This window comes from Oncorhynchus tshawytscha, linkage group LG06, assembly GCF_018296145.1.
Source record: "Oncorhynchus tshawytscha isolate Ot180627B linkage group LG06, Otsh_v2.0, whole genome shotgun sequence".
In the NCBI taxonomy this organism is placed as follows: Eukaryota; Metazoa; Chordata; class Actinopteri; order Salmoniformes; family Salmonidae; genus Oncorhynchus; species Oncorhynchus tshawytscha.
Window position 1 is genome coordinate 44,760,978 of NC_056434.1, and position 12,445 is coordinate 44,773,422.

General features: G+C 44.3%; 1 protein-coding gene across 5 annotated transcripts in view; it reads right to left on the minus strand.

Moving 5' to 3' along the window:
• Positions 1 to 12,445, minus strand: part of LOC112252601 (transcriptional enhancer factor TEF-1) — a 38,343-nt gene that overhangs the window by 9,182 nt on the left and 16,716 nt on the right. For 2 of the 5 annotated variants that reach the window (XM_024423975.2, XM_024423974.2), the window contains 3 exons: positions 2,296 to 2,360; positions 1,861 to 1,923; positions 1,030 to 1,041 (listed from right to left, as the gene is read on the minus strand). In XM_024423975.2, coding sequence (XP_024279743.1) covers positions 1,030 to 1,041; positions 1,861 to 1,923; positions 2,296 to 2,360 — 140 coding nt within the window. Of the gene's footprint in view, positions 1 to 1,029; positions 1,042 to 1,860; positions 1,924 to 2,295; positions 2,361 to 2,469; positions 2,860 to 3,609; positions 3,819 to 12,445 lie in introns of those variants that run through there. The other 3 variants (XM_024423979.2, XM_024423978.2, XM_024423976.2) reach the window with 3 other exon arrangements.

The window sequence follows — 12,445 nt, forward strand, 5'->3', positions numbered from 1 at the left end:
AACTCTGTCAAGCATTTATTTGGGCTGCAATCTGAGGCTGGTAACTCTAATGAACTTATCCTCTGCAGCAGAGGTAACTCTGGGTCTTCCTTCCCTGTGACGGTCCTCATGAGAGCCAGTTTCATCATAGCGCTTGATGGTTTTTGCGACTGCACTTGAATAAAAGTTCTTAACATTTTCCGGATTTTAAAATTGATTTTGATTTGATTTAACTAGGCTAGTCAGTTCAGAACAAATTATTATTTTCAATGACGGCCTACACCGGCCAAATCCGGACGATGCTGAGTCAATTGTGCTCCGCCCTATGGGACTCCCAATCATGTCCGGTTGTGATACTGCCTGGAATCGAACCAGGGTGTCTGTAGTGATGCCTCAAGCACTGAGATTAAGTGCCTTAGACCGCTGCGCCACTCGGGAGCCCTTGGATTGACTGACCTTCATGTCTTAAAGTAATGATGGACTGTTGTTTCTCTTTGCTTATTTGAGCCGTTCTTGCCATAACATGCACTTGGTATTTTACCAAATTGCCCTATCTTCTGTATACCAACCCTACCTTGTCACAACCCAACTGATTGGCTCAAACGCATTAAGAAGGAAAGAAATTCCACAAATTAACAAGGCACACCTGTTAATTGAAATGCATTCCAGGTCACTGCATCATGAAGCTGGTTGAGAGAATGCCAAGAGTGTGCAAAGCTGTCATCAAGGCAAAGGGTGGCTACTTTGAAGAATCTCAAATATAAAATATATTTTGATTTGTTGAACACTTCTTTAGTTACTACATGATTCCATATGTGTTATTCCACAGTTTTGAGGTCTTCACTATTATTATACAATGTAGAACATAGTAAAATTAAAGAAAAACAGTTGAATGAGTAGGTGTGTCCAAACATTTGACTGGTACTGTACATTACACAGTATTTGGGCCTTTAGCAGCAGGACACTATGGATCTAAGAGCAGGGACACCTAGCTTTACAGACGGGCCTGAAGCACAGCCAACAGTACAGTATTTTGAGGGTGGTACTTACCATACATGTGACCTGAATGCAAAGAGATGAGAGTGGTTTTACTCTTACAGCCCACTCGTCACACTTTGCTATCCGGACAAAACTAACTACTGTCCATATTACAACATAGAATGATTACGTTCAGATTGTTAGAGATGACATGGGAGGTATAGACAGTGGTATGTAAAACATGACTTTGTATGTAAGCCAACCCTCAAGTTGAGCACACACACAAACACACACAAACACACACAAACAAAGAACAGCTTCAGCATTAAAAGATGATAAGGTCATAGCTTCTGGCTGACTGCTATCTCCAACACTAAGGTGCTCATATACAATAAACAGCGAACACGTCTTGCCAGCATGCTTCTCTTATTGGCTTGCTGTCCAAACATCATGCAGGGAGATATTGTAGGTGCAATCTACTTTAAAAAAAATATATACTTAAAAAAAACAAAAAAACATTAGCATTTAAACATTACAGTACTTTCTTGCAAGTTGATGTAAGATATTTTTCTTGAGTAAAATATAATATGAAATATTATGAAACTGAACATGCAATTCAATCCTTGATCAGTGAAAGAAAGAGTAGAACTATCCCCTTGCAAAGCCATTCGAGTTCCGCTGAGCGGTCGTACACTTTTGTTAGTCACAGGAAGCAATAAGAAACAAGAGCAACAAACAGGGGGAAGCATGGGACTAGCCCATCGAATGCTAAACAGGAATATAGGATGTGTGGAATCTAGGATACTGGAGTCACAGCATCAGGCATCCCACCCATTACCACAGCAACAGAAACAGGAAGCTAGACAAACAGCGCTTGGAGGTCCAAAAGGCAGTAGCTCTTACCTTTAGCTTGGTGTGAAACTCCCGAGATTTCCGTCTGGCAAGAACCTGAATGTGACTGGAGACCTGTTGGTAGGGAGACAAGGGAACAGACAGTTACCATGGAGATGAAAAAGAAATAGGGCCTAAAGCCCGCCACTGCGGGCACACACTCCTCCCTTGACAACTGCATCCAGCGCTTTGTATCCTTCACTGTTTGACAGTGAAAAGTGCTATGCATCATGCAAAAACGGCCTTCAATAGGAGACCTGTTTTGATCCTCCTACGCATGGCCACACAGGTCAAAGATCCTTCGCCTGGCCAGTAGTATCAGGTGACCTGCCCTCCAGCAACCTCTAAGGGCTCCAGAAAATGGCAATATGTGTCCCTTAGGGATTGGACCCGTGAGTGGTTTAGATTTCATTACAAGTGCACAGTATATCTGATGAGTCTTCTTACCTGCTTTCTTGTTCTTGTCTTTCCCGTTCTTAGTTTGATGTATCTCGCTATCAACTCATTGCGACCTGAGGGAAGAAACAAATCACTCAGGTTTGTGTAGGTAGTGGCCTCCTGGCTTACGTGTCCACTCCAGACAGGTGTTTGTGTGGAGGGGGCCTGGTGAGTGATACTAACCCTAACCCTTGTTCACTTGGAGGGGACCATTTTGTTAAGGCAACACGGACTGGCGGATAACATGTGACCTCGGCCGAAAAAAACAGCATCTGGGGGGGATTTAGTGGTGTGACCCTGCACCCAGCAGGCCCGCACTGTAATCTCCCGCCGCCCATGCTGGGGCCTCCCTACTCTCAATCACTCACACACTGTGTACACATAACATGACAATACGGGCATTCATGCAGACGCCCAATTCCCAGATCAAAGGCCCCCAAACGGCCAGCTGTAAGCATGCTTACTGCTGAATAATTCATTATTTTCACCAGCTTGCAAACACACTCAGCGGGACTTGGCAAGAGCACGAAACAAGCGAGAGGGAAAGTGACAGAGCGAGAGAGAGAGAGAGAGAGAGAGAGAGGGAGGGTGAGGAAGAGAGGGTGGGTGAGGAAGAGAGGGTGGGTGAGGAAGAGAGGGTGGGTGAGGAAGAGAGGGGGAGTGAGAGAGGGAGAAAGGGCAGAGAGAAAGGGAGAGACAGACAGAGGGATGGAGAGAGAAAGAGCCAGAGAGAAAGAAAGAGGAAGAGGGATGAGAGAGGGAGTGAGAGAGCGAGAGAGAGAGAGAGAGAAAGGGAGACTGAAAGAGGGAGGGACAGAGCGAGAGAGGGTAAGAGAAAGCGAGAGACAGAGGGAGGGAGAGAGAAGTTTAAAGACCCTCAACCTAACAGACCAAACCAAGAAATCCCTCCTCCATAATACTCATAAATTAGCCCACTATGAGTTGAGTAAGCTAATATCTATTTCCAGAGCTAAACAAAAAGAGTGCACTGCCAAAAGAGAGACAAGAGAGAGAAGTTTCTGCACTGATGGACATTGTTATTGTCAAATGTCTCATTAAGTTTCAAAGAGGTAACACTGTGCCATTTCCCTCAGCTTTCTTCAAAACCAGCTCCATCACATATTCCTGCTTTGTTTGTTGTCTCTGTAAAATCAGCCATTTAAGGGGGGCTGAACTTCCTGATTTGGCCTCATTTTCAGCTTGGTCTTTAAGAAATGCAGCGGCCATGACTGAAGCCAAACGAGAGTCTGCTGTGTGTGTTAGCACGTGGCAAGTGTTTGTACATTCACTCTGCCAAAACAGTACACAGTTACAATTGCTCACCCTTCTAGATAACTTGAAACAGTCTAACCAGGTCTTATGTCTTGAAATTGCAGAGGCTAGCTAGTGCTAGCCAACTTCTTTCGCCAATTAGCTTCAGCCAGCTGGTGTGCAACCGTGGCAAAGTTGGTTTGACATTGGATAGATTATCTCTGGGGCTAGTTAGGGACCATCAATAAATTATACAATGTAAATGGGACAATATTTTCATGTTGCACATCTTTTAGTTGGCTCATAAATACGTTCAATATTTGTAAATACATTTCTATAATTTATAGTTGGTTTGAGGTTTTTAAGTCAGTTACATTTGGAGCTATTGACATTTTAAAAATATTGTTTACATTGTGTAATTTACTGATGGTCCCTATCTAACCCCATAGGGGTATGGAATGTCAAACCAAATTGACCATGGGCATTACGATCTGGTCATTTGCAGCTGCGCTCCGAATTGATGATTACTTGGGTGCTGCCAGCTTTGGGCAGGATTTAAATAAACCAAACCCAATGAAAACTGTTACAGTACTAACAGTACCCTTCATTCCATGACGTAGACATTTTTCCTATCATCTGGCAAATCTCTGGTTTGGACGAGGCTGACTTTATGACCAGAATTATCCTATTTACACTTTGTAGTCAAGTTTGACACTAGGATAAATGTTTCTGACTAACATCGATGCCACATAGGCTGTTTTCAAAATTCGAAGTTGCTTTTTAGGAGCAGTCACTCTTTAATATCATTATTGCATGTGCCAAGAAACACACATTCAGATGAGTTCTCTCTGAAATAACATCTTATTCAAATGCATTGCAAATCCTTCAAGCAAACTGGACAATATCTCCTTTCATTGGCTATCCCTTAAATAATAAAAATGATGGAGAACATAATGCAGCCTACAGCAGAGGTTAGAGCAGGGTCGGAGTTAGGGTTAACAGATTGGAGTTGCGAGTTCAGTAGGTCGATGAGATAAGAGTTTGTGTGTGGGTTGGAGATGTCTGACTATGTAGAGTTGGAGCTTAGAGCTCTCATTGCTATGGTTTGCCTGATCAGCAGACTGCTACAGTGCTACTTGACAGCTGATAGTGTGTGTGGGCAGTTTTGTGTTCCCATTTCAGCTCCCACTTACCAGGCTGACGGATGGAGCAGGACACTGACCCACAGTGACCCGGCCTCAGCCCTACTGATCCAGGCCAGGGGTTAGAGGTCAGGGGTCAGAGACAAAGGGGAGCGACACAACACCACACAGTACACACAACATAACCAGAGAGAGAGGTAGTTTAGCACCCTCCACTGACACCAACGGACAACTGACACTGAAATTCCAGGATAACGCAGGTTAGTGTTTTCGTAATACACATAGAAATGATTTGTATTGGTAACAACAACTTTAAAATTAGATTTTTTGTTTGTTTGTTGTTTTTTGTTTGTGTGTGTGTGTGTGTGTGTGTGTGTGTGTGTGTGTGTGTGTGTGTGTGTGTGTGTGTGTGTGTGTGTGTGTGTGTGTGTGTGTGTGTGTGTGTGTGTGTGTGTGTGTGTGAAACAGCACGTCTCTTAGCTGAGATCTTTTTAAAGCTCTCATTTCCTTTCCCGGCCCTCGTTTTAAGGATGGACTGACCATACCCCCACAAGGCACTGCACTGCAGCATCCAGGGTGATGTCAGAAGACCCTAGAGAACACTCTGGCATTCTGACAACCTGAGGATCACTCATACACTCACTCACTGCTCTCTTCATGTGGCTTTGCCATTAAACGCTCCTCCAATAAATGTCTATTGCCAGGCAATATGAGCTGTTTCCAACATCATAACAAGGGATTTAAAGGCTTTTCTCAGAGATGGTTTCCAAGTGTCATTGTGAATCACGGCCATAAGGAAAGACAACTGTGATTTGCCCTGTTCTTGACATTACCAAAGTTGTGAAACACTGAAATGGAATAAAAACCAAACACTTTATAGGCAATGAAATGATCTTGAACCAGTTAAAGAAGCTGCCCTCCGTATTGTACGGTTCTATTCATTTTCCTGCATGTTGCGTTCAAGGTAGTGAGGCTAGCAATTTTAAAACGTATCAAAAGTATCAACTCCCAACATTACAAATCCCACAGAATACGCACACGTACAACAAAATGCCTCATCTCTTGGTCCAGTGCTCAAACTTGTCGCAGGCACCCTCCTTTCATAGCCCTCTGACTAGCTTATATTTACACTGTGACGGGCGCCCTAATCCTTTCCGCTCTTTACTCCCCCTTCCCAGAATGCACTGGGCCCCAGGCAAGCCCCTGACTCTCGGCGGAGCGGAGTGAGTGCAGGAGAGACCCAAATCCTCTGGACAATAGCCTGGCTGTCCCGCCGGCCATGATGGATGACTCAAGGGTCTCAGGCCTACATTAGCATCACAAAGGCCTAAGCCAACAATATGGAGCCTTTCAGTGGGAGGTCCCCTGGCTGGCTGGGGAGACGGGAGAGAAGCCCTATAACTACTACAGACTGGAACATTACCATGGCCAGAGCTGCTGTATATTTACTCCTTCCCCAGGGCTCTGTCTGGTCCAGCCTCCATATTGTCACACACAAACACAGAGGGCTACCTTGGGGTATGTTATCGGAATAATAGCCCCGTCCAAGTGATTAGACCTTAAAGTTGAGATCAGCATTTGGTGAAACAGCACCACTGCCCCCCCAGGTGCATTTGTTTTTGTTTTGCTTTTGAAACAGGGAAGAGGAGCATTCTGCTGTGATGAGAAAGAAAACAAAGATATCATAGGACACATTGCTGTTCTATCATGCGTGCAATGATTTGCTATGATGTTAGAGGGGGGAAAAACGATTGTTGTTGTTTGAAGTAATGTCTTTGTTGTTGGAATGTCGTAAACAGACGTGGCAGTTTCACCGCTTCGGATTCCAACTTTAAAGCTCCAGAAACCAACTATACCTAGAATTTCGCACCCTATGTGGAAGCTAGGTGAATTGCAACAGCACTAGGCTGTATTCAAAACAAAACTCTTTCCTCCCACGCATCCCATTTCCCTGTGACATGGTGGAGACTAGTGCTTGAGCCTTTTACTTTGGTCCAAAAACTATATTTTTGTTGTTGAAAAGATATTTCACAGAGATATTGGTGGTAAAATGATTCCCTATGCTATTCAGTGTTTGTTTTCCTCACATAAACTGAAATTAAGAGAACAGTGTAGAATTTTAGCAACCAGGAAAAAATTATTTCGACATTGGCCACTTGACCCAATTTCCACTAGATAACACAGCCAAAGTCAAAACAGCTTTTCCCATTTTGACAACAGATGGCGCTCCGGTGGGAGAAATCAATAGGCAAATATCACAGCCAATCACAACACTGGCGGGTCAGAAATAATGTGAAACATTATCATTCCACTATGACTGCAGATATGGTATATTATGGACATTTTCTGAAATTTCAATGCAAAAATTCATGTGTAGGCACCTTTAATGCATCCAAAGAGGCTGCAATGTCACAGGCATACAAACTACAAGGTACAAACACACAGATAGAAACAAACAATAATACTGCGTATTACTTCTGGACCTGTTTGAATGGAAATAGATCTAGCCCTGGCCCTGTGTCCCTAAACCAGATGGTGCTGTTCTGACCCATCCCTTAGCGTGGAGATAGGGAGCTTAGTCAGATAAGATCTACAGCTCCAATGCAGGTGTTTCCCTCAGAGCAGTCAATGGGTGCGGCCGTCACTCCCCCCTGACAAATAAATCCTCACACACTCACACGTACACACTCCTGGCAGGCTGACATCTGACTCCATCCCCGACCAGCTGCCCATTCTAGATGGCTTAACACAGTACATTATGACCCCCCACACACACACACACACACACACACACACACTCCCATTTAGAGAATGGGCCAGAGAGAAAGACTTCAAGGCCAAAGTCAGATGGTCTGAGGCCGTGACGATGGCTTTTCTCATTATCAACATACCCCTCCAGCCCTCCCCTATGGATGTCTCCAGCTTGCCACCAAACACAACACACTTCATTACACAAAAGGAGCCACTGGTAAAGCCAAACACAGCAATCAGGGAATATCAAACATCACTTGCTGTTCTAATTGCTAATTTGGGGAAATCTTTGCACAGTAATGCACATGTGAAATGAATGGCAGAAACATCCAACATTTTGATTAAGGCACCCCGTAGTATGCAGCAGTGATTTTGAGTTTGTTTATAGAACCATTTCAGTGGTACTTCCAGAACACAAAGGTTTCAAAGTCAGAAAAACATTTTCTTAATGCATGACGTTTAGGATGGAAGGCTGATGTATGCCCGATGCCGATAGCCTCGACTCACTCGACTCACTTTAGAATGACTCCAAACGTCATCTTGAGCCCAGTCTCTGATGAGCTTGGAGTACACTGAGGAGTCCACAGACCACAATGACCACGTCTCGGTTTGGCAAAGGACCACTGTATTCATTCATCTCAATTTTTTAAATTAAAAAGGCACTGTGTGTGAGTTTAAGTGTATTTGTGTGTGTGTGTTTAAGTGTGTATATATATATACACAGCAGAATGGCACTCTAAGAACCACAATTCACTCTATCCCAAACTGTGGCCCACTACGCATACTCACGGCCTGTGGGAGTGAATGTTGCTGGTTGGTTGCAGCCGTTGGTTGGTTTTAAGGGGACTAATTAGCCATGCTCACCTGTGTGTTCGAGCCTCTCAGAGTTCTGACAGAGAGGCCCGAATGGAAACATTACACCAGCGTGCTGGAAATCTCACATGAAAAAAATGTGAAATATCCTCAAGTGAACTCCACAGGCCCTTAAGCTGCCTGACGAAGGTATTTACCTTTCAAGATTTTCTTCAACCTAGTCCCCCAAAAAATGGTGTGAAGCAAAATGTACTGTACATCGGAATTGTTTAGTCAACCCAAACAAATACTGTACAGTATTGGTGAGAGAGAAAGAAAGAGAGAGAGAACGAGAGCGAGAGAAACAGCATTGAGTGTTGTGACCGCTCACATATTCTCCTTTCTCGACAACACTTTCTGTCATCATTACCTCTATCATTCTGTCCCTGTGTGGGCCTTCACACAAAGTACCATAAATCTATCATGTCTTTCAAAGGAACAAATTGTTCCTGGAATAATTACATCAGAAGGGAGTGCAACATAACGACCTACAGATGAACACCTAGTGCTCTTTTACGAACCAAACACTCCAGACACACACATGCCCTCGACGCGAGAGGCTCTGTTAAGAACACGTTCTACCCCTGAAGGCCACTGAGTCATTACGAACAAACAAAGATGTGCCAAGAGCCTCTTTCATTCCATTTACCTTGAGAGGAAGACAGAGGGAATACCACTGGATAATAATCTCTATGCTTTTTGTTTCAATGGTTGTTGTATGAAGATCTCAAATTCTGTTATGTAAACATGGCAGATCTTTATATGTCATGATATTGATATTTCTGTTTTTTGTGTGTGTGTGTGTGTGTGTGTGTGTGTGTGTGTGTGTGTGTGTGTGTGTGTGTGTGTGTGTGTGTGTGTGTGTGTGTGTGTGTGTGTGTGTGTGCGTGTGTGTGTGTGTGCGTGTGTGTGTGTGCGTGTGTGTGTGCGTGCGTGTTTGTGAGACGACAGGTACAGGCATGCCCTTCATGGTCACAGCTCACACCCCTCTGGAGCCACACGGGAACACATTACTGCAGCATCCGGGGAACTCTCCTCTTTGAACATTTCCTACCATCCCACTTTCACCATAGCCATTCATTTTGAAGGCCGAGAAACAGCGGAGGTCTGTAGTGTATCTCTCATTCAACAGCAATACATTCATTATAAAAGAACATTCTTTGTTACAGTACAGCAACTGGCAACTGCAATTCGACTGTCAAGAGTTTCCCTGATTAGGGTTGGAAAGGTAAAGGTTGTAACCACTGCCACAGTACATCCTGACTGTTATAATGCTTCTCCGGGGCTCAGCACTATGGTGACAGCAGCCACTGCTATTAAAATCCTCGGATGCCGTCTACCAATAGGACCCTTCGCTTTATCACAGGTGACAGTTGTGATACTCGCCATTGCATCCTGTATCAAAACGTTGTCTGGTCCTCATTAAAGTCCCGTAGCTCACTTCACTGTTCCCCCTTTGTTGACGAAGCTCGACGACACAAGCTTCTGACTTACCTAAACATCGCTGTAGGAATATAAAAACATGAGATACCAAACTCGTTCACAAGGTTGGTTAACTCTTGAGGTTCCTCTGGTCTCCACTGAACTAGGTGAATTCACTGTATTTTTTTTTAAAGCACCTCGTTGCTGGAACCAACTACAAAATACATTACAGTTGGATGTTCTGGTGCCGCTCGGGCAATTTCAAATATTGATTTGGGACCCTCTTATTGAGGAATGTAATTATTTTTCTTTAATATTTGTGTTTTGCTGTATTTGACTTGTTTTATATTGTATTTGATTTAGAGTTTGTCTTATGGAATTGGATAAGCAGAGCTCCCTTGTGAAAGAGACGTGAAAGAGGTGATTCCCTGCTTAAATAAAGAAAAATGAAAACATAAAAAAAAAGAAGAGTTTTGTTGCCTTATAATTCTCCGTACTGTCCATTTTTATTTTACACACCTTCAAAAAAAAAAAAAAAACCACCCAGACCTTCAGTTGCACATCGTCAATAACCGGCCTCCCTCGCAGGACAAAGTCATGTCGCGCCACTCGAAGGTAGTAAGATAACAGATAGTAAAATCAAAGCTACCTACCTAAAAACCCGTCAAAAAACAATCCCACCACAAAAGACCACTACTCTTAATACAGAAAATACAAAGAACATGATGTTTTCTGGCTATACTTTTTTACCCCTTCCCACAGCCTGTGCAACCATATACAGCAGAATGGTTCTAAAACAAATATATGAAGAGGCGCAACTTCTGTGTGTCTCCATCCTTCGTGGAAGATAACGTGTGCAGGTCACACTCTTAAATCTCTCTTACGCATCATCTTTGCTCTCTAAGAGGCACAATTACAATGTATGGGAAATACGTATAGTGTTCAGAGGAGAACTCGGAGGTGAAGTTCCTCAAGGTGTGGAGGAGGTGGGTCTTTCCCACGGTGCCGTACAGGTCCACGCCAGGGAGAATGACAGTGGCTCAGTGCCAATACCAACTCTGCCCACACCACGGTACTGTACTGTAGAGAGCAAGCTGGTATGAGCGTTGACTGACAGACAGGTAGTCCATTAGCGGTTTGTACCGTCACTTTAAACCATCTCTTCGAGACTCGTAAGTTTCAGCAGCTAGTATTATAGTTGTATTATTACCTAGAGAGACTACAACTATAAATGCTAGAAGCTGAAGTCAAGGCTCTGTACTGTACCCATCATATAGTGAAGCATACTGTCATATATTACTGTAGTTCCATGATACTGTATGTACCATACAAGGAGAATAGCCTGAGGGAAACCCAGACCCAAGGATGACTCAGACTCAAGCCACCCCAGCATGCTTCACCATTACCCTGAGGGCACGGGGACTATATTTCTCATCTCATACGGCCATGTTGGCAGCTTGGATGTACAGGATCTTATCCTCAATAGCTAGAAGGCAGCGACGAGATATCGTGTAAACCAAATCAATCCTCACGAGTACACAGCGTCCCATGACTCATTTTCAAAGCCTTTTCTTTCCTTTTAAAGAATAATTGAAAGTTGGCTAATCATTAGTGACAGTCACAATGTATCATAGAACTTCAAAGGGCCAAATCCAAACCCGATCCAAGATTCACTACCTATACCTCAGTCACTACCTGCTCCTGAAGCAGAGAGGGGAAATGGCCATGTCACCAATGGTGCTACAAAACTCCAGCCTGCCTCTGCTCTGGTCTCTTCTCCAGCTAAGCCATGCTGGGATATTTGGCCTGGCCAACAGAGAGATAGCAGATTGCTACGGTCTAATGATGATGAGGCATCATGACAGGCCTCTCCACTCACAGGATAAATGGTGGCAGAATGGAACCACCGCGGAGGCCTATCTGCTCCTCATCTAAACCAGATGGAGATTGTCAATACCATTTAAAAAAAACACTGATTTCTCTCTAGAATTTATCACTCGGATAAAAGACGTGCAAAGTGGATGATACCTTAGCAGACATTGTGCCATTAGAGAGAAACATCAAGCAATCGTACAAGTTGTGGTGGAGGAGTTATACGTTTCGTGATCAGCCAGTATGTGGGCTTTTTTAGGGCCGGGCTGAGGTCATGTCCCTTCCTTCCACCTGCTCAATCTAGTTCCTGTAGAGCAGCCGGCGCTCCACAAAGAGGAAAGAGCCCCCCTCCCCCAGGCCAGGCTGGGCACCGTGCCAGGCCCCACTGAGACTCAAAGCACCCGAGAGCCCCACAGGTAAACACTGAGATAAGCTCCGCTGCAACAGGAAAAATAGACATTGTTTAGAAGCAATAGGCAGTTGCTATAGAGACAGTTGCTAATTAACTGCATTGAGTGGAGGGAGCAGAGGGCTGAAGAGGGCCACTCAGGAGGACCTGAGCCATACTCTTACTTCACTCCTCCTCCTCTAGTGACTAATCCAGGTCGCTCTGCGTCGTTCCTCCAGTCTCTCAGATGCCAACGCCGCCCAACGCGGTACCGCACTGTCCCTCGTCAAACGTCTGTCTCACATCGTGAAAGCTCAGCTACTGTCTGTTGTCTGGTCAGGATGCGACCCGAGCGGACAGCAAATTAAGTTGTTATTGAATCCAGGCCATCTGTGTGGCTCCAGTGCTAACTAATGCAAACAATTGTATTTCTAGCAATCAGCCCACTTAATCAGCCTGGACCACCTCTCTATCAGTTTCT